The following is a 22,382-nucleotide window of genomic DNA, read 5'->3' as shown; positions in this document are numbered from 1 at the left end:
GATGGCAAGTAAGTCTAACAGCTCTCCTCCCATTCCATTTCAAGTTTCCTCTCAAAGTGCTTTCTAAGTAACTCATAAATAAGTGAGTACTTACAGACAGTGGTGCAGGTGGGACCCACTTGGTACTCAGTGCCCGACACAGAAGCCAGAGCTTTGGCCGCACGCCTTGCCACCTTGTCCTGGGAAGGGGGAACGTGGAGTGAGACAAAATGGATCCTGAAGCTTGACCTTCCTCAGCTGCTCTGCTCTGGGATGGTTTGGAAGATTGATTCTCGGCCCCTCTCCTGATTTCCTTTCTGGTCCCTTCTTTCCCCTTCACCCAGTGCCAAGGCCCAACTGTAAACTGAGGGAGGTGGCATGGTTCCTTCAACTCCTTCTCCCACCACACACCCAGTTCTTGACTCTCAGTTTGGGGGAGGAGATGAGGAGGGAAGTGGAAGCCTGTGCATTATGTACTCAGATTGGAAGAGATAGGGGGTCTGGGGCTACTCACTGACCCGCTAGGAATCTAGTAAAGGCACCATCTTCACCTATCCTGAGAAGGGGGACGTCACTCATACATGAGGGAAGACCAAGTATGTTCAAGGGAAAGCTCTCAAAGAGTTGGGTGTTGCAGAGTAGAGGAGGAGAAGGACCACCATAGGCGAATGGTCCCTGTGTAGAGTGCCTGCCCGAGAGGCCAGCTGGGAGTAGGGGAGCAGAATCAAGCCCACAACTTGCCATGAGCCTGGGAGGGGCTGCATCTGCCCGAGGTTTAAGGGCTGGCTGTGGCCCTGGGCAGCCACCTGCAGTCACCCTCCAGATGTCAGGCCTGCTCCTGATGGCCCACGTTCTGGACAAGACACAGAGCATCCCAGGCCGTGGCCTTCACCCTCCTTAAACTCTTCCTTCACTAGAGTGAGGAGCTCTCCCCATTGCTCACCCGGGTGCCACCCACAGTCCTTGGTAAGCAGCGGGTCCACAACACATGGCAGTCAGAAAAACAAGGGAGAAGGAAAGGCGAGGCAGGCATGGTTCAGGGAACTCATAGCAGACACAGAAATAAAGAGCACTGTCTTCCTGTCCCCAGGAGATGACAGCGTATCCCAAAGGGCAGGGAGAGAAGACTGGGCCTTCAATGAAACATGCCCAGGCTCCTGGACTCTCCCTATAAAGCTGCAGAGCTACCACCTTAGCAGCGCCAGGAGGGTCAGGCAGGCCCCAGGCTGGGTGGGAGGCAGCTGTGACTCACCAGCTCCTTGGCATCTGGGGCCTTTTTGGCTGAGTATCCATATGGATACATCAGCAGCTGCGAGTAGCTGTGCAGGTCGATGAAGCACTTGAAATTCCCGTGTTTTTGGATGAAATCTACCACCGATTTCACCTCCACTTCTGAATTGGCATGGGGTCCATGGTACACTTCGGAGCAAGGGTTGTCACTGGCTCCCTTTCCTGTTGGGGATAGCCCAAGAAGAAACATTAACTCATAATCCGGGAACACAGAAATGCAAGACATTCCACCTAGAGAGGGGCCAAAGGTATTGGGAATGGGCAGGCCACAGTGAGACGGCCCAGAGCACCTAGTCCACGGTGGGTGTGGACTGCAGAGAAGGCACGGAAGAGGGAGGGTTGGGTGTTGGGTCTGCTACAGCTGAGGAGAAAAACTGTTGGAGTTGACCTTGCCTTGTACCAACAGCAGTTGTCATAAATAATTAATAGCACCCTTGAGAATGAGTTGTAATTAATAAGTAGTCTAGATAATTAATACGAATACCAATAAATAATGAAAATGACTCCATTTATTCTGGTGTCAACTTATTCTCTTGGTTCAGATCTTAAAGGCCAAGTGTGCCAGAAATAATCGATTGTTGTGGCTAAAATCTCTTGATTATTTGACAGGTTTTTAGAAACACTGCCTTCTGTATTACTTCATAATGTGGTTCCCTTGGGTTTCTGGGGTGTGTGTGTGCACACGTGCGTGTGTGTGTGCGTGTATGAGTGTGACTGAAACCACCCCAGTGGTGGGAATATCTGACTTAACTTTGAAGCTCTGAGTTCCCACATTTGTATCAGTTCCTTTCCCACAGTCATTATTTTCCCCCACTGGTTTATGTGGTATTTCTACACAAGTAAAAGAAGTACATTAAAAACAAACCATCAGGGCTGGGCACAGTGCCTCATGCCTACAATCCCAGCAATTTGAGAGGCTGTGGTGGAAGGATCACAAGCCCAGGAGTTCAAGACCAGCCTGGGCAACATGGCAAAACCCCACCTTCACAAAAAAAATACAAAAATTAGCTGGGCATTGTGGCGTATGCCTATAGTCCCAGCTACTCGGGAGGCTGAGGTGGGAGGATCATTTAAACCCAGGATGTCGAGGCTGCAGTGAGCCGTGATCATGCCACTGTACTCCAGCCAGGATGACAGAGCACAACCCTGTCTCAACAAAACAAAACAACCAACCAACCCCATCAGCACAGCCATGGAATAGTGAAAGGGAACTGTCTGGATTTGGAATTGGAAGGTGAGTTTAGATCAGAACTCTGATCACCCATGTCATCTTGAGATTGTCTCTGAGCTTCTACCATCTCATTTCAGATCATAAAATTCACTCGCTAGGTGAGAAGAATAAATATGATAAATATGGGAAGGTACTTGGTACACAGTCGGCACTTTTGTGGAGGGTGGTTTTTAAATTGCTGGCACTCAGAGCCCAGGTCTCCTAATTCTCTTTCCTTTTCCATGACAGCCAGCTGCTAAGGTTCATATCTACACATCTAAGGGTACTGGAGTGGAATTTTCAAGCATGGTCTTGCCTATTGGGGTGACAGTGCTAATTCCTCTCTTCTGAGTTGCTGCCAGGAGTCCTTCCACCCGCTCAGAACTTGCCCAGGCAGGGCTGGTAGGGTCAGGGATAAGGAAGGTTCCCCGTTTTGTATGTCTTAGAAGAGGGCGTTTTTAAAATATTAGTGCAGATGACAATCTCAATGTAAGATGGTCTGTCCCACCATTCTCTCAGGAGGACAGACATTACTATCATTCCCTTTCAAAATTATAAAAATACATTTAAAAAAACAACAAACAGGCCGGGTTTGATGGCTCATGCCTGTAATCCCAGCACTTTGGGAGGCTGAGACGGGCAGATGACCTGAGTTCAGGAGTTCAAGACCAACCTGGTCAAAATTGCAAAACCCCGTCTCTACTAAAAATACAAAAATTAGCTGGGCATGGTGGCATGCACCTGTAATCCCAGCTACTCAGGAGACTGAGGCAGGAGAATCATTTGAACCCGGTAGACAGAGGTTGCAGTGAGAGTGAGCCAAGATCCTGCCACTGCACTCTAGTCAATGGAGCAAGACTCCGTCTCAAAAAAAAAAAAAAAAAAAAAAAAAAAAAGGCTGGGCTCGGTGGCTCATGGCTGTAATCCCAGCACTTTGGAAGGCTGAGGCAGGTGGATCATGAGGTCAGGAGATCAAAACCATCCTGGCCAACATGGTGAAATCCCATCTCTACTTAAAAAAAAATGCAAAACATAGCCAGGCATGGTGGCGGGCGCCTGTAGTCCCAGCTACTCAGGAGGCTAAGGCAGGAGAATCACTTGAATCCAGGAGGCGGAGGTTGCAGTGAGCCAAGATTGCGCTACTGCACTCCAGCCTGGGCAACAGAGCGAGACTCCGTCTCAAAACAACAACAGCAACAAACAAAACACTAAGTCAGAGCCTAAGGAGTGCTCCTCAGTTTCTCAGTGACACAGCAACGGAACCAGAGTGGAAATGGGCTCTGTCCTGGCCAGCTCAGAGCACTGGTAGACCAGGCGAGCCCAGGGACAGCAGGATTTGAAAACTGTCTCCCCACCACCTACCTGCAAAACTAGCGTTCCAGTTTCTATTTGGGTCAGCACCAACGCAGGAGCTTCCAGGATTTAGGGACCGCGTCTTCCTCCATAATCGGTTCTGAAAAAGCCACCAAGGAGGGGACAAACAACCCGAGGCAGATCAGAGCACTGAAGAGGGCTAAGGTGGAGACAACACACAGGCAGGGCAGGCTGCTCGCAGTTCTGCCGTGAGGGCCCTGGGGCTCCGGTGCTCACTGAGCAGTCGCCTCTCCTCCCGCAGAGAGAGGAGTATTTCCCCTTCTGGCTCTAAGAGAAGGACTTCTTCCAAATGTACTGATGAGACCTTTATGTGCTAGAATCAGTCAGAAACTACCTGAAACCACTGAATCATTTTTGGCTTTGGTAGAAGTGGGACAAATGGACACTATATGCCTCTTTGATAACAGACGTAACTGGAAGTGCACAGCCCGTTTCTTGCTTGCCTAAAAAATTCCCCTGAATCTAGTCGGGCTCTAGACCTGGCAATCTGTGAATAGGAAATACCGCAGATAAGGGAACAAACTAAATGGCATAACGAAGAAGCCATCAGCCAAATTCAGAATGTGAGACACTGTACAGGGCAAATTACTTGGCTTCTCCCCTAAATGAGTGAGACTTTTAAAAGGTGTGTGTGTGGGTGCTGTTGTAGAATGAAACAGACTGCAGAGACACAGCACCACGTGCATGCGCAGACCTTGTTGGGTCCTCACTTGAACAAATTGACTCTTAAAAACACTTTTTTTTTTTTTTTTTTTTTGGAGACGGAGTCTCGCTCTGTCGCCCAGGCTGGAGTGCAGTGGCTGCCATCTCGGCTCACTGCAAGCTCCACCTCCCGGGTTCACACCATTCTGCCTCAGCCTCCCGAGTAGCTGGGACTACAAGCGCCCACCACCGTGCCTGGCTAGTTGTTTTGTATTTTTAACAGAGACGGGGTTTCACCATGTTAGCCAGGATGGTCTCAATCTACTGACCTCATGATCCGCCCACCTCGGCCTCCCAAAGTGCTAGGATTACAGGCGTGAGCCACCAAGCCCAGCCTCGACCTCCATTTTTAAGATAACTGGGGGTGGTGTTAGATGATATGAAAGAACTTCCATTATTCCTTTAAAAGTGATAATAGCGCCACGGGGTTTTTAAAGGTTTTTTTGTTTTTTTGTTTTTTGTTTTCCATCATCAGTTAGAGATGCATACTAAACTAGTTTAGGGTGAAATAACATAATGTGTTGAATTTGTTTTAAACACGTCAGGAAAAAAAATGTGTGGGAGGGTAAGAGATGAAAAGATTGGTAAAATGTTGGTCATTGTTAAGACCCATGATAGGGAGTTCATTAGACTATTTTCTCTAAGAAAAAATATGCCCTGGTGATTCTCAGCTCTGAGGATGACTAGAAGAAGAAATCGCAAGGAAGCTCATAAGGTGCACATTTGTGGTAATTCTCTCCAAGGTCAGACAATTAGTGGCAAAGCAAGGAATTCAACAGTCTCCAAGCCCAGCCCATTTAGGAATACTCACTTGAGTTTGAGTATACACATATCCATCAGGATTGGCCACAGGCAACAAGAAAATATCCATTTTTTCCAAGATGGAGGTGATAGCTGGATCCCTCTGGTAATCAGATACAATCTAAGCAGAGACAATATGCTTGTCAGCTATCCCATAGCAGGATGGGTCATTAGGGCTGAACCATGTATCTTCCAAAGATGCCCGGCATCCAGCTAGAATGGATGCTCCTAGAACAGCATCTAACCTCAAAAGCCTCCCTGCCACCCTCAAAAGCTTTGCTCTCTGCAAAGCCCTCTGAGCCCTTGAAATCCTGGAGAGACATAGCTGCTTGGGGACATGGCTGCTAACGATATCAACTGCAGTGAGTCCTGGGTTACATGCTTTATTCCTTCCTTCCAGGAGGAGGGAGTCACACATCTAATAGTTTTTAGGAATTTGAACCTCCAATGAAGAGGGAGGGAAGATGTGTCCTCCACATGCAACCCTCCTCTCCCAGCAGCCTTTCTTTCTTTCTTTCTTTCTTTCTTTCTTTCTTTCTTTCTTTCTTTCTTTCTTTCTTTCTTTCTTTTTTTTTAAGACAGGGTCTCGCTCTGTTGCCCAGGCTGGAGTGCAATAGCATGATCTCAGCTCACCACAACCTCCACCTCCTGGGTTCAAGGGATTCTCCTGCCTCAGCCTCTTGAGTAGCTGCCCTCCCAGCAGCCTTTCTAGGAGATGGAGATGGCAATGAGGTCCCCAAGGGCCTGTGGGGCCTCCGCTGGGTGTTGCTCCACTCCCTTTCTGTGGGGTGGACTGCGCTCAGAGGCTCAGGCCCACCTCTGCTGCATATCAGCTTGTGCACCAGCAGGAACGCAATCGTTTGGCTGCAATGAGCTGACCAAGGGGCTTTGACCATTTACTTCTCCACTCTGAAAAGGCCCCCAGCCGACTGGGTCTTAGCAGAGCACCCTCCCACCTCGTGCCCCAGGCCCAGCTACATGGCATGCTTCAGGGGCACCCCAGGCCCATCAGCATTCTTGGCTAATACCAGGCGACATGACCTTCCTCGCCGTCCAGATTGCAGTGGCCTGGGAGATCCACTCTCGGGAATGGATGCCTGCATTCAGCCAAATGGCCGGCCGCCGTGCGCCTTCCCCAGTGCTGAACTGCAGAAGGGAGAAAAGGCTCAAAAATGACCGCCTGCCCACATCTCTGCTCACTTCTCCTCTCTCCAGCTCTCTCCCATTCATTTAATTCATTTAAGATAATTCAGAGACCAAATGTTCCTAAGGGCACCATCTATTTATCGAGCTTATCCGTGACCAGGAAGCTTAATTGGTTGGCTGCGGGGCCAAGCTGCAGCTCCAGGCAGCCTGAACCTCTCCAGCATTCGGAGTAAATGGGAGGGGGAAACAATCGTTACTGTGTTTTATGATGCTGGTGCCATTAGAGATAATGTTATGTCTCTTGAAAGACCTCAAATGGTATCCCAACAGCGAGAGACACAAGGGTACACAAACCAGGCTGTTTCGGTCGATAAGATAAATGAATTTGGTTTTAAACTAAGAAGAAGCGGGGCTCGCTATAGCTCTTTGTAAATGGCAGTCATGAATCCTGGCTCCTGCCTTTGCCATAGTGTTGGGCTCCCTTGGGTCAGAGCTTGGTGCTAATGAAGCCAGGGTCTCCATCAGATTGGCAAAATATTTAAATGTAATTATCCAGCTCCGCGGCAGGTCTCCTCTCCCACTGGTAATTTGCTTAGTGCCACAAGCCTGAGTTCTTTGGGACTTACATGAAGCTGAGGGTTTGGCAAATTCTTAGCACCTTCAGTGTTCCATGGGTTATATGCCCAAATTCCTTCTTATTCATTCAGCTGGATTTTTATGTAATTTATGTCATTATCATAGTTCTTTACCTCTTTTGCCAATATAGTCTTGAATCTGTTAGAAATATTTGGAAATTAGGCTTTGTGCAGCCAAGGATCAGAGGCTGTGCTTAAAATTACACCAACCCTCGAATTCACTTCCTAGGTTGATTTTCCAAAAAGTACCCCCTGCAAGCAGAATAGAAGTCAGGCCCATCCCAACTTGTCCGGCTATTTACAGAGGTGAGAATGAAAGTAAAAGACTCTGTCCCATCTGAGAGCTTTCTGGAATACTAATCGCCTCCCTCTGATCCTGTCTTTCAGCCAAAACTTGGATGAGATGTGCTCCTTCTAACTCCCCCTACATTAGACAAAAGCAGAGGACTCTGTCAGACCAAATTCCAGCCCAGGTACAACGTGTCCTGATCTCACTTTCCTCCCTGAAGTCAAGGAGTTCAAAAAGCTGCCCTTTTCAGAGGTCTGAGGCTGGGTCCTGGACATGAGGACCCAGGAGATCCTTCCAAATGCTTGTGGCCTCACCTTCAGTACATACATCGGCCGGTTTTCAAACGAATGTCCAATCTTCACCCTCCTCACCAGGTCAGGAAAGTCTGCGGCAATGTTGTCCATCTCGTGGTAAATCTGAAGCATGAAAGAGCGAACCCAGGGACATTTTAAAAATCTGCTCAGCTCTGGCTGGGTATCTGTGATTTACTTTGTTGGTCTTAATTATCTCTTCCGGGACTCTAATCTTGGAGTTGACCATATTATCAGCATGGAAATGCTGAGTATGAGAACGGCCTGAGTAGTCCTTTTCTGCAGTTTTCTAGAGAGTAGCACACTTTATTTGTTCACAAAATTGTAGTCCACTAAACTAGAGTAGAGAGGCTTTTGCAATATTGCTCTAACACTGTGTCCTTTGTCACTGTACTAGACTGGACAGTCAAAGACAAGGGGCCAGGCGCAGTAACTCATGCCTGTGATCCCAGCACTCTGAGAGACTGAGGCGGCAGGATTGCTCGAGGCCAGGAGTTTGAGACAGCCTGGGCAACATAGTGAGACGCCATCTCTATAAGAAACATTGAAAAATAAAAATAGTTCATAAAAAATACGGAAGAGGAAAGACATTTAAAAATTTAAGAATAAGATTCTTTAAAAAAGAAAGAAATTTTAAAATTTAAGAATAATAATAAAATAAAATAAAAACAAGCCAGGTGCAGTGGCTCATGCCTATAATCCCAGTACTTTGGGAGACCAAGGTGGGAGAATTACTTGAGCCCAGGAGTTCGAGAGCAGCCTGGGCAAAGTAAGGAGACCCCCCAGCTCTACAAATAATGAAAAAAAAAAATAGCCAGCTGTGGTGGCGTGTGTCTGTGGTTCCAGCTACTCGGGAAGCTGAGGTGGGAGATTCATTCAAGCCTGGGAGGTTTAGGCTACAGTGAGCTGTGAATGCACCACTGCACTCCAGCCTGGGCGAGTGAGGCCCTGTCTGAAAAATAAAAAATAAAAAGAAAGCTCCAAAGCTCTTAAATCATTACTCTCTAAAATTCTGTGATCACTTTCTCTACTCAAAAATAATAAAAAATTAGCATGCACCATATATATGTACACACACACACGCAATGATATAAATATACTGTGTGCATTATTAAACAATTGAAATGGTTGTGTTAATAATAAACATAAACATATGTAGAAATATAAATAGAAGTTGTAATCGTTTCTTCCTTCATCCCTGTGGACTATCTTGCTTATACCCTGTGGATACATGTGCGCCGCTTTGGAGATAATTTATCTAAAGGCTTTGAGAGTGCAAGTGAAGAAAGGCAAATAAATGGCTAAGAATACCCTTATTTGCTTTTGGGAAAAAAGTTCAATTTAAATAGAATTTATCCATCTTAGTTTTCAAACCACTTGAGGGCCAAAAGAAAATAAACAAATGTATTTGTTTCGGCCTCAAGACTGGAAGAAGGAACTATACAGAAGAGGAAAATGTGTAATTAATATAGAACAAAGTCAAGCTTAAAGGGTTTATCAGACTTGCTGTCGATATGGTAGACTGAGCAGAAGCAAGAAACCACCTCCAAATATATAGGCAAACCAGGTAAAATACAAGGAAAATGATTCACAGCCAAGTTAAAAAGATAAACAAGAGGAAATTGTAGGTGCCAGAAACAAAGAAGGAACTAACTAGGAGGGTAGAGGGTGGGAGATGATGCCACAGAACACCATCTCTGCCTTGGGTGCTACAGGCTTGGGCAAACCTGGACTAGGAGGGGAGCCATAGGACCCAGCATGGCACAAGGAGCTGGAACCTGAGAGCTAGGAATGGGCAATTTGGGCCACAAAAAGGGCCTACAAATTCTACCCACTCTACCCACTGACCCTAGAGAGTGGAGGAAAAGCAAGGATAGCTGCCTTGAGCCTTGGGAGACACTCACTGCTTGGGCCACACTCACTGCTTTCAAAGCACCACGCTGTGTCCCAGTGTGGGGTGCAAATTCACACTGTCCACCACTGCCACAACACAGACAATGGCTTTGGAACCAGAAACTCTGGCAGAGACCAACACGAAATTCCCACTAGAGACCTAAGAAAGCCTAAGTGGTTATATGAGCCAGTATGAGCTTTTTTTTTTTTTTTTGAGATGGACTCTGGCTCCGTCGACCAGGCTGGAGTGCAGTGGTATGATTTTGGCTCATTGCAACCTCCACCTCCCAGTTTCAAGTGATTCTCCTGCCTCAGCTTCCCAAGTAGCTGGGACTACAAGTGCCTGCCACCATGCCTGGCTAATTTTTGTATTTTTTTAGTTAAGACAGGGTTTTACCATGCTAGCCAGGCTGGTCCTGAACTACTGACCTCAAGTGATCTGCCCACCTCGGCCTCCCAAAGTGCTGGGATTACAGGTGTGAGCCACCTTGCCCAGCCTAGAATACAAGTTCTTAAAAGCTGTTTTTAGGAAGAACTGCATGTGACTGAGCTAGGATGATGGTGGCACAGTTATCCACAGCAGAGAGCTTCACAGTGAGGACAAGATTGCTGTAAAGGGCGCCTCACACCAGAGAAACCAGAGGTGAGCACGTGAGAGATGGTGAGGCTCCAGCAGCCGGCAGGTGAGGCGATGGCCCCTCCAGGGTCTTGGGTGACATTTGCAACTGTTTAGCTCAGTTGGCGAGGGCCCCATGTTCATGAGGCTTATGTCACGAGCTTGATCCCTGTGTGGGCTCTGAGCTCTGCTTTCGTCCATGGCCTGAGACTGAACTCCTAACTTTATCCAGCTGTTTTGCAGATGTATGTCACTGGTCTCAAGAGGGATCAAGGGTCAGAGCCGTTGGAAGTGTATGCAATAAACAAAGCAACCGACAAGCATGGGAAAGAAGTGGAAATAGTCAACCTTTGAAATCCTCCCTCAAGAAGAGAAACAACTTGAAGTACACGCCTTGTGAAATGCATGCCAACAGCACCATGTCTGTATATCAAGAACAACATGTATTAAGGTACACCAGAGGGAACACTAATTTAGATGTGGGGGAGTGTTCCTGAGCTAGTTGTCTGCAGATGAATGGAGACACTGAGGGCTGTAAGAGAACTGTACCGCATTCATGGTACAGTTCTATTCTACAGCCTCTCTTGATTTCTTAAGTTCCAGTATCCCAGGAAATTTTTCTACTTCAATTTTTTCATTTGAAGGTTTGGCTTACCTTGAAAGTCAGCCATCTGTATCAAGTGGTTCCTAACTAAACACAGCACCAAAATGCATGATGGAACAACTATATACATTATAAGTAGTCATGATAAATGAGTGGAAATATTTGGTTAACCTTGGAAATCGCTGCTTGTCTACTTGCCTGGAATAAGTAACATTTTATTCTGAGTGAGTAAAATAGAGGGGTTATGGTAGGGTAGAAGAAGTTTGAATTACAAGGACTAGAAATGATTGCAATTATTTTCATGGTGTTCTGAAGGAGTTGCTTAAGGAAAGAAGGATGGTTGAGGGAGGAAATAGCCAGGCTGTATTTCATGACACTCAGGTGCTGGTAGGAGTTAAGCAATCCAAGAATTACACAGGAATTGAAGTGTACACATCTTAGCCCCTCAGTGAGTGGATACTGTGCTGAAGACTAATGTCTCCTGGAAGTAAGGAGAGAGGTTACAAAATTAAGGAGGCAGAGAACCTTGATCTTAACCCACTCTGAAACACTTACAGCTTTCAGGGAATGGTAAGCCCCGTAGTTGAAGTTATTACTGCGCCGTTCTTGCCCTTCATTCTGTTGCATTTCTTCATCTTCATTGTCTAAAAGGGCCTAAAAACACACAGCAATGTTGTGAAGTGATCCACTGCAGACGCAGGTTTTACGTTTTTTCTGCCATATCTTGGCATATGGGTCAGCCAAGATGGCGGCCCCTTCAGCCCATCAAGCAGCACAAATGTCAAGATTTAAAAGGGGGTCAGATTTCTTTCATATCTTTATAAAATTTTACTTCTTGGCTGGGCGCGGTGGCTCATGCCTATAATCCCAGCACTTTGGGAGGCTGAGGCAGGCAGATCACGAGGTCAGCAGATCGAGACCATCCTGGCCAACATGGTGAGATCCTGTCTCTACTAAAAATACAAAAATTAGCTGGGCGTGGTGGCGCGTGCCTGTAATCCCAGCTACTCGTGAGGCTGAGGCAGGAGAATTGCTTAAACCAGCGAGTTGGAGGTTGCAGTGAGCCAAGATTGCACACTATACTCCAGCCTGGTGAAAGAGAGAGACTCCGTCTCAGGAAAAAAAAAAAAAATTTTTTACTTTTTGGTGCCCAATTTACATGGCCTCATTCAAAATCCACTTACTCCCTGGAAGCAACATATGCGCTCTTTGGCTATTCTATAGTATGAACTCTCTAGACATGAGCCCGCATCTGGTATCCAGTGCCTCTGAAATACACAGCTTGGGAAACCATTCAGAAACAAAGAAATTCTTATAACCACTCATACTTTGAAGGTTCCTGGCAGATGTCTGTGACATGTGAGGATGATTAATAAGCTCATAGCTGCTAACACCATCAGGAAACTCCCGGGCCAGATCACCAATTAGTCCATAACCCACCTCGGTGAAGGAGAGAGCATGAGCCAGATACAGGTCGTGAGGCCAGAGGATGGCGTTCCCTCTGCTGGGGCTATCCATGACATTCCCCCTGTCTCCAAGGGTGCCTCTGTGGCAGGTCCCCCACACCCTCCCCCTGCTCTGCTCTTGCCACTTGACTTCAAAGAAGAAAAGAAAGAGGGACTTATGGCTTAATGGCAGATCTAGGATATGCCAGGCACTGTTAGACATTTTACATACATTTAATCCTGAATCTTCTCAACAAATCACATGACAAAGGTCTCACTATCACCATTTTACTGATGAAGAAACGGAGGCTCAGCGGGTTAATAACTTGTCCAAAGACATAGCACACAGCACTAGTAGTTAGCAAAATCAGGATTTGGATCCAAATCTGTGTGGTTCCCTGGCCTATTTACGCCCTTTCTACTACAAAATGTTGTTCCTCTAACAAGTCACTGCACTTTACTTCCATTTGCCTCCATTTCCTCATCCATAAAATAGAAAAGGATAAAACCAGAACTTGCAAATCACTACGGTCTACTCTGGACTGGCTGCCTGGTCCTATGCGAGACCAGGAGGCAGGGGGCATAGTCTACCTACCTGCAGGTCCTCAATTGCCACTGCATACTCTAAGCCCTGGGATCTCAGGAAGGATTTAACTGCCTGCAGACTGACAGATGGGACCAGGACATCCATAGGCCGATTGAAGGTGGAAAGAGATTTCCAGACATCGAGCTGAAGGGAACAGAAATGAAACCAGGTTAAAGGACAGTTCAGGTAAAAAGTACAATGAGCTCATTCTTCTAGAACACTGCCAAAAGCCAGGGTGATCCCTGAGAGGCTGGGCTCTGCCCAAGGTCAAAGTTTGTCCGTTTCACAATTGTGTCTGGTCGGACCCGCCCAACAAGCAGTATCTGGCAGAGACCGAGCATCATAAGTGGATGGCAGCTAGAAGGATGGGGCATGTACTGTTCAAGCATCTCCTCTCCCAGGACACCACAGCTGTGATGTCAACTACAGTGCTCCCTTTCTCCCATTGGCCCCATCAATTGTGTAAATGGCCAGTGGACTCACACGGGATTATATTCAGAGACTCCTCAGAAATAAAAATAATAATACCAGTAGAGCAAGAGTCTTCTCCTACCAAAGTTAGAAAACACTCAGGAGAGCTAAAAAGAAGCAGATACCTTCAAGTTGTTTGAATTCACTAGTTGACTCAATTTGCTGATCTCGTCTCCATTTCTGACATTAATCCTAAAAACTTGGTCCCTGGGGAAGAAGAAAAAAGAGAAAAAGAGCAAAAGATAATGATGAGCTTTCAGCTGGCAAAGAAACCCCAAGCCTCCTATCCCAGACGCAACCAGGCCGAGAGAAAGGAAATGGTCTAGTCTTTGGTTTTAATGTATGGCCATTAAAAATGAGGCTACATGGCAACTATGAAAAAGTGCTTATGGCATAACTTTAAGGGAAATATTAAGTGAAAGAGCAGGACACAAAATTGTACGCATGCCATGATTATAAGTATGGAAAAAGCAGATGCATTGGAAGAAAAACAGACAGCGGAAATATACCAAATGCTGACAGCCCTTATGTTCGGGTCGTGGGATTATGGATGACTTACTTTTTTCCCCCTTGTATCTGTTTTCTGTAATGTGGTCATATTACTTTATAATGAAAAACATATATATTTTACAGGAAGGAATGTGCCTGAGTTACACGCAAAGCTAACTCAAGACATAAAGAAGCACTTCTTCACTGTCAGGGCTGAGGACGGAAACCCTGGCGGCACCTCCGTGCTGGAAAGAAAACAGCATCTCCATGCTGGGAGGGTGAGCTGTGCCCTCTTAAAACACAGGCGAGGCTGGTGCTCGCTCAGTCCCTTCCAGCTCCAGAACCCCATACAAAGGCTCGTTTGGGTGGAAACTGACTATGGCCCATGGTGCTGAGGCTGGATTTGGGATCCACTCCTCCCCACGGGGAGAGAGGGTACCCTTAAAGGACACAGACGGGGCCGGCCAGTCTCAGTCCCCTTTGTCGTTTGTCCTGAGCTTGCTTCATATACGTGATTTAGCTTCCGCAGCGGCGGCAGGGGTAGCGGGCCCCCAAGGTCCTGTGTGTGGGTGGGAGAAAGCGGGGCCTGAAAAGCTGCCTTTGTGCTCTCAGCTGGCTGGGGGAGACAGGGGAGCCATTAGGCTGTTGCTAGGTGACGGCCCCAATGAATCCGCACTCGATGCTGTCACTGCGTCATCCCTTTGACACAAGTGAATGCAAAGAGAGCCGCTGTGACTCAAGGACCTGTTGAGAGTGAATGGCTGTCACAGGGAGCTGAGCGTGCAGCCCCACGGGGCAGCTCCTCAGCCGAAAACTGGTTTCATCCAGATGGCCCTTCAGGGTTTTGCTGGGTTCTGGAAGGTTCTAGGGGCTCTCCAGTGGGTCTAGGCCAGCCTCAAGGAGTCAAGGTCCACTACAGAGCCGTTCCTGCTGCAGGTGGCTGGCCAGGAGGAGATGCCAGTGCCGAAGGTTCCGTTTCTCCTAACCCACCTGGTCCCCCCACAGGGTCCTGGAGGGGAGCAGGTAACTGCACCCTGTGGGCACTGCTGAGGGCCCTGAAGAGATACCACTGGGTGGGCAGGTCTCAGTCTGAACCCTACAGGCTTGCCAAGAGTTGAACCTGCCGCCCTGGGAAGATGAGGCATCAAATCTGATCTTTCCCCGACCTCAGCAAGCACCCTTGAAAAAAAGGCACCGATGTAAGACAGAATGGAGCCAGGCACCGTGGCTCACACTTGTGATCCCAGTGCTACAGGAAACCAAGGTGAGGGAATTGCTTGAGGCCAGGAGGTCAATATCCTCCTGCACAAAATAGTGAGACTTTGTCTCCACAAAAAAAAATGAAAAACTGTTAGCTGGGCATGGTGGTTCACAGCTGTAGGCCAGCCACTCTTTAAAATGGCAATTCTATACTCGGGAGACTGAGGCAGGAGGATTGCTTGAGCCCAGGAGTTCAACACTCCAGTCTGGCTGACAGAACAACACCCTGTCTCAAAAAAAAAAAAAAAAAAAAAAAAAAAAAAAAAAAAAAAAATTGGGGCTTCTAGAAAGATCTTGTGTGGTGACATATTTATTAGCACAATTAGGCATGTGTAAAATACAGCACTGGCTACAACAATCACAAAGAGGAAAGGGAGGAAGAAGGAACAGGAGGAGAAAATAAAGGAGGACATAAGAATAAGAAGCTCTTTGAGTATGAAAATCATGTTATGCATTCATCCAACACATGCGTTTTCATTTTTCCAAAGTGGTGACTTCACAACAAAACTTGTGCACATTCCTGGGCACAGTCCAGGACAATGGGACACCGTGTCTCTGCCTGGCCCTGAGGATGATTAAATCCGCAAACCCATTTCATCCTGCTCTAATCAGCCAAGCTACAGAGGTCAAAGAAATATCTGTAGCATGCAAAGCGGCAGGGCAGAAGAGCAGGTGCAGAGTGGAGCCCATTTCATCTGTCTCTTCTTCACTTCTCCCTTCCACCCCACCTCGGACCCAGCCCAAACTCACTATGTACTTTTGTATGCTTTTGTACATGCTGTTCCCACTGCCTGCAATCCATCCTTTTTCTCATCTGTCAGGCCCATCTAGTCCCATCTAATCTTTAGGACCGACTCACATCACCCATGAAGCTTTTCCTGACCAGAGAAGGCAAAGTCTTAACAGTCTTCAGATAGTGCTGAACATTGGCAGTGGTGGGAGTGAGTAGCAATATCCTTTTTTTTTTTTTTCAGACAAAGTTTTTGCTCTTGTTGCCCAGGCTGGAGTGCAATAGCACGATCTCAGCTCACTGCAATCTCCACCTCCTGGGTTCAAGTGATTCTCCGAGTACCTGGGATTACAGGCATGCACCTCCACACCTGGCTAATTTTGTATTTTTAACAGAGATGGGGTTTCTCCATGTTGGTCAGGCTGGTCTCAAACTTCCGACCTCAGGTGATCCACCTGCCTCGGCCTCCCAAAGTGCTAGGATTACAGGCGTGAGCCACTGCACCCGACGGTAGCATTATCCTTGTGAACAGAAGCACAGCAACACCCGAAAGCAGGGAGGACGTTGAGGGGTGCCATGTGAAGAACAGCCTTTTTCTTGCCCTCACTGTCCTTGTCTGTATTTGGAAAATACCCTTGTCAGTTCATGAGACTCAAGATGGTGGAGCACATCCTATCTCCACTATCTGGATATTCACTCAAAGACTTGAGCTCTTTCTGAAGATGGAAGATTGGCCCAGGAGTCGGATGTGTTGGGATTTACAGGCGGCCATGTCTGCCCCTCCTGCTCCACACAGGTGTTCTCGCAGCTCCTCTTAACTCGATCCTCTCCAATAGCCAGGGCGTCCGGCTGCTGCCAGTGCAATGGCTGGCACCCCTGCTCCCTCACCCTCACAGGCATCTGTGCTTTGGACAGTCAATCCCCACTTTGGTGACTGAGCATCTATCCCTCCCCTTTCACCATGCTGGCAGCCAAGTGGCCCATTCTTTGTGCCTTTCTCATCTGCCTCCCTAGCCAGGCTTAGCAGCCACCACAAATAATATTAAGAGATGGTTTCACAGAACCCTTAGATGCCTGCCAACTACTGCTGATGCTATAACCAGCTCTGCAAATGGTTCCTGTTCTCTGCCTGCCCGGTTCCTCTAGGCATCCTGGCCATTGTCCCATCCGGAAGATCTCTGAAGACCAGGGCAGAAGACTCCAGTAAAGCAAGAGAGACTGGGGAGATAGGTGAGGCAGAGAGAAGGAAGTGGAAGGGGTGGTGGGCAGTGGGGAGAACCATCATCCTTATCTTCAGCAGCCAATCCAGAGCCTGGTTTCCCAACCACTCGAGTGCTCAGAGGCCAGCTTCTCCTTGCTCTAAATGTTCCCTTTGCTCTAAAAGCTGGGTGTCCGGGACATCTCTAAAGGGCCCAGGAAGAATTCCACTACCTTTGCTAGGTTTCCTACTGTGGCGTGAGAACAGATTTGGGGATGAGAATGACACTATCAGTTAAAACCATCTGCAGTCAGCTCAGGCACACAGCTTTTTCTGTGCAAAATTCCTGCAGAGAGCATTCTAGGGCCTGGCCCAGCTGTCGCAGCCCAGGTGCCCACCGCATTGCAAGAGAGGTCTGTATCTTGCGAAATAGGGATCTTTCAGTCACATGAATAGCTGCAGTGGGAGCCTGACAGTTCCATGCGTCAGCCCACACGGCAGTAAGTCTAGTCACTACACACCTACTGCTGAGCCACCTGTGGGAAAATCATCCCTGGCCACCTGCTGCGCCTAACCCCTCTAAGCTGTTTGGCAATAGAGACACAGGTGTGAACAGAAGACATCATCATAAAAATTAGTCAATCTCATATAAGTAATTACCTCAGAAAACAACCCCAAAGTCTCATTAGCCAGAGAGTAAAATAGAAAGTAAACTAAGAGATAGATCCAAGAGATACAGGATTTTATTTGGAGACGAACTTGTGTTACAGCAAAAAGAGTTTTACGTTCAGAGTTCCAGCTCCCCTGCTTCCCTACTAAGTGGCCTTGGGCGTGTTCCTTAACATTTCCAAGGCTGACTTTTTTTTCATGCTTAAATGGAAGAAAATAACACCCCTGCCTGGCAAAGTTGTTGCGTGATCCAAAAGATAATGTACATGAAAGCTCTTTGCAAATGGCAAAGTCTTACGCAGTAATGAGTTATTGTAATTCAGTCTTCTAACAGGGCACCATGGTATCCCTTTTCTCTCTCCTACCACCCGAATGTCCTCTCCCCTGCAAACCTCAAAGCATTCTGCGTGAAGCGTGTTGAGCATGTGTGTGTGTGTGCACACACATGCGCACACACACACACACGGGGTACAGGCATGTGTCTCTGCATGTCATTTTCATAGCTGTGTCTAGGCAAGACCTGTGAAATCTCCACGTCCCAGAAGCCAATGAGAAAGCATCAGCTCAGAAGGGGGTATAGCTCAGGGGTAGAGCATTGAACTACATACAGATCAAGAGAAAGCACCAGCTCTGCAAAGCCTTCGCCATTAACAAAGAAGTGAAACCAACAAGCTTGAGACCCAGGGTTTCCCTTTAAGCATGGCGGAAATTGGAAACAAACCATTTCTGGCAACCGGTAACTCTTAGTAATTAATAACGTAGCTCTTAGTAATCAGTAACTCTTAGTAATTAATAAGGTAGGAGTAAGAAAGCAGATGCCTGGAACTGACCTTATAAATAAGAACTAGGCAGAAAAAGAACTGGCAGGAGATGAGGGAGCTGGGGAGAGACTGCAGTGATCATCTAGTCCTGATTTCACAGATGAAATTGGGTCTCAGAGAAGAGAGTGGACTTGCCCAGGATGACACAGGGACAAAGCTGGAACAAGAGCCCAGGCCTCCTTCCTCCATGTGAGCTATGATCAGCCATTCATTTTCAGTTCCATTTGGCTCCCATATTTCTGAAATAACCAAATAAGAAGAAGTCCAAAAGGAACTTACCCAAAAAATTTTTCTCGGTCACAGATGCTGGACCCAATGAGGGCCCCAATGAACAGTGTCCACCTCATGTTCCCGGGGAGTCAGTCATACAGTGGCTGAGTCAAGCTGTATTTATAAAGCGTCTGAGAGTGACTCAAGTCCTCAAAAATGCTAATGCGATTCCCAACCACCCTTGCAACTCTGACAGTGTGACAGGCAGGCCTCACCAATGCCTCTCCCATTCCTTTCAAGTGATAAAGGTTGAGCCTCTCCATTTACAAGGTCAGGAACTTGCTCCAGGAGCTGAAAAAGTCTGTGCCAAGGGTACCATATTGCTCATCACTTGGCATTTCAATAGTGTTTTTTCAGTGAATAAGAAAGTTCCACAGTGTTGGATGGAATTTATCCTGATAGGAGAGGTCAGATTATAAACCTGGCATAGAGTTACCTCTAGAATAAAAAAACGGAAAAGTTAAGACTATCAAAGCAAACCTGAGCTGGCTCCAAGACCACATGCTTGACAAGCCCTGCCAGAGAATTTCACCAGGGCAGGTCAGGATGAGGAAAGAGGTTTGTGGCCTCTTTTATGGATCTGAAGCCTAATTCTTATGACCCCACTAACAAAATAGAACTGTATCGGGGAAATGATATACAAAGGATGTTTTAGTCTGAATAAATTATCAGGGTTCCTTGGCGTCTGAACTATAGGGAAGGCTTAATGGTTTTATCAATAATAAGATTTTCGGCCGGGCTCAGTGGTTCATGCCTGTAATCCTAGCACTTTGGGAGGTCAAGGTGGGCGGATCACGAGGTCAGGAGATCAAGACTATCCTGGCTAACCTGGTGAAACCCCGTTTCTACTAAAACTACAAAAAATTAGCCGGGCGTGGTAGTGGACACCTATAGTCCCAGCTACTCAGGAGAAAGGCGCGAACCTGAGAGGTGGAGCCTGCAGTGAGCTAAGATCGCGCCACTGCACTCCAGCCTGGGCACCAGAGCAAGACTCCATCTCAAATAAGTAAATAAATAAATAATAAGACTTTCTTATACTTCCTAGACTGTGGGTCTGGTATCCTTTCCACCAAGTCACAGCTGAATAAATGGAAGACACTCATGGTCTCCATAACGTCTTCAGGGGCTCCGGGACCTTTGAGTCTGTCCTGGGAGCCCCAGTTCCCATAGCCTTTCCCATCCCACCCTCCCTACGGTCTACATGCTTTCCACACCCACACAAGGGGAGTGGACACAACCAAGGGTCACAGTTGAGAGAGTTAAAGAAAAACTATCCTGACATGTGTTAAAATGTAAGACCTAATTCAAGATTATGATTGGGACCATGGTTCTTTCAATAGGAGAGACTTATTGTGCTTAAACTGAACACAGCAAAGAAAACAGAGAGGATCAGTGGGATTACTAAGAGAAGACATCGAGGTAGGGGGATTCTTGCTAAAGGCAGGCCAAGGACTTATACATCAAAGGTGGGGATGAGGAACTTGATCGGATATCAAGGTGGGAGGGATGACTTTGCAGGATCTTTGCTCAGCCTGGCTTAGCCAGGGCTCGAGAACCAGCCTAGTCAAAAAGAGGGTGCAGAATCTCAAGTGCGGTCCCAGAGAAAGCCTTTGTCAGGAGCTGTGGAGTTAGGGGCCATCATCTCCTCTTGCTCCCTCAGGGTCCTTCTGTCCTCTCAACACTTAAACTGAATTCCTACACCCACCCTGTCCACCACAAAGCGTGGGCTCAGTGTCACTGAGATCGATGTCAGCCTTGATGTTAGCAACAAGAACAACTGAGACCCAAATCTAAGAGATGTGAAGTGGAAGAATCAAGGACCCAGAATTCTAGGCAAGCTGAAACTTAGTTCTTACCTTTTTCTCCCAGGGAAAATCATCCACATGAAGAAAACCTAAATCCCCAATAGAAGTCAATATCTAAAGAGAAACTGTGTGCAACCTGAGACCGAGGCTCGACAGGGGGGCAACCAGGAAAAAGGAATGTAGTTGGCTTGGGTCCCCACCAGTTTGTGTGTTTGTTTTTTTGAGACAGAGTCTCACTCTGTCGACCAGGCTGGAGTACAGTGGTGCGATCATAGCTCACTGCAGTCTCAAACTATTCGGCTCAAGTGATCCTCCCACCTTAGCCTCCCAAGTAGCTGGGACTACAGATGTTTGCCACCATGACAGGCTTTTTGTTTTGTTTTGTTTTGTTTTTGTAGAGACGGAGTCTCACTGTGTTGCTCAGGCTGATCTCAAACTCCTGATCCCAAGGGATCCTCCCACCTTAGTCTCCCAAAGTGCTGGGATCACGGGCCTGAGTCACCATGCCCTGCCCCACCAGTCTTCATAAAACAGTACAACACACCAGGAAAGGAAAAACCAAAGGCAACGATGGAACCAGGTATAGCACCTGGGACAAGGCCTGGCACAGTGCAGTTGCTTAATGAGTATTTACTGAATAAATGAACTTGAAAGTCCATTGCTAGCCCTAAAATGCTACACTCTTAAGATGAAGGGGCTGACACATGCTACACCGTGGATGAATCTTGAAAACATTATGCTAAATAAAAAAAAAAAAAATGCCAGCCACAAAAGGACAAATACTGTTTAATTCCACGTATATGAAGTACCTAGAATAGGCAAATTCATAGAGACAGAAAGTAGCCAGTAGTTGCCAGGGGCTAAAGGGCAACAGGAATGGGGAGTTATGGTTTGATGGGGAAGAGTTTCCATTTGGGATGATAGGAAGTTCTGGAGATGGATGATGGTGATGGTGGCATAATGTTGTAAATGTACTTAATGCCACTGAATTGTACACTTAAAAATGGTCAAAATGGTAAGTTTTATATATAATTTAACACAATAAAAAACTGTCAAATGGGGCCTGGCACGGTAGCTCATGCCTGTAATCCCAGCACTTTGGGAGGCCGAGACGGGCGGATCACTTCAGGTCAGGAGTTCAAGACCAACCTGGCCAATGTGGTGAAACCCTGTCTCTACTAAAAATACAAAAATTAGCTGGGTGTGGTGGCAGGTACCTGTAATCCCAACTACTCAGGAGGCTGAGGCAGGAGAATTGCCTGAACCTGAGAGGCAGAGGTTGCAGTGAGCCGAGATCGTACCATTGTACTCCAGCCTGGGTGACAGAGTGAGACTCTGTCTCAAAAGAAAAAAAAAAAAAAAAACTGTCAAATGATGTTGGGAGCACTCTGCTCAGAATGGATTTTTTTTAATATTATTATTATTTTTTTTTTTTTTTTGAGATGGAGTCTCGCTCTGTCGCCCAAGCTGGAGTGCAGTGGCACAATCCTGGCTCACTGCAAGCTCCGCCTCCTGGGTTCACGCCATTCTCCTGCCCCAGCCTCCCGAGTAGCTGGGACTACAGGCGCCTGCCACCTCGCCCGGCTCATTTTTTGTATTTTTAGTAGAGACGGGGTTTCACCGTGGTCTTGATCTCCTGACCTTGTGATCCGCCCACCTCGGCCTCCCAAAGTGCTGGGATTACAGGCGTGAGCCACTGCGCCCGGCCTAAATATTATTATTTTTAGAGATGAAGTCTCCCCATGTTGCCCAGGCTGGTCTCAAACTCCTGGGCTGAAGCAGTCCTCC

The 22,382-nt window shown here is 47.1% G+C and overlaps 1 protein-coding gene across 4 annotated transcripts in view; it reads right to left on the bottom strand.

Moving 5' to 3' along the window:
- The window catches only part of CPA4 (carboxypeptidase A4), a 31,185-nt gene extending 11,949 nt beyond the window's left edge, over positions 1-19,236 (bottom strand). The window contains exons 1-10 of one of the 4 annotated variants that reach the window (XM_077997341.1): positions 18,799-19,236; positions 13,478-13,559; positions 12,891-13,025; positions 11,406-11,504; positions 7,741-7,842; positions 6,398-6,502; positions 5,367-5,477; positions 3,842-3,932; positions 1,232-1,431; positions 95-179 (exon numbers count right to left, since the gene is read on the bottom strand). In XM_077997341.1, coding sequence (XP_077853467.1) covers positions 95-179; positions 1,232-1,431; positions 3,842-3,932; positions 5,367-5,477; positions 6,398-6,502; positions 7,741-7,842; positions 11,406-11,504; positions 12,891-13,025; positions 13,478-13,559; positions 18,799-18,866 — 1,078 coding nt within the window. In that variant the 5' untranslated portion in view covers positions 18,867-19,236. Of the gene's footprint in view, positions 1-94; positions 180-1,231; positions 1,432-3,841; positions 3,933-5,366; positions 5,478-6,397; positions 6,503-7,740; positions 7,843-11,405; positions 11,505-12,890; positions 13,026-13,477; positions 13,560-18,528 lie in introns of all 4 variants that reach the window. The other 3 variants (XM_001095233.5, XM_077997342.1, XM_077997340.1) reach the window with 3 other exon arrangements.
- Between the last annotated feature and the right edge of the window lie 3,146 nt (positions 19,237-22,382).

This window comes from Macaca mulatta, chromosome 3 (assembly GCF_049350105.2).
Source record: "Macaca mulatta isolate MMU2019108-1 chromosome 3, T2T-MMU8v2.0, whole genome shotgun sequence".
Lineage (NCBI taxonomy): Eukaryota > Metazoa > Chordata > Mammalia > Primates > Cercopithecidae > Macaca > Macaca mulatta.
The sequence above is the reverse complement of the archived record's forward strand: the minus strand, read 5'-3'. Positions and strand labels throughout refer to the sequence as shown.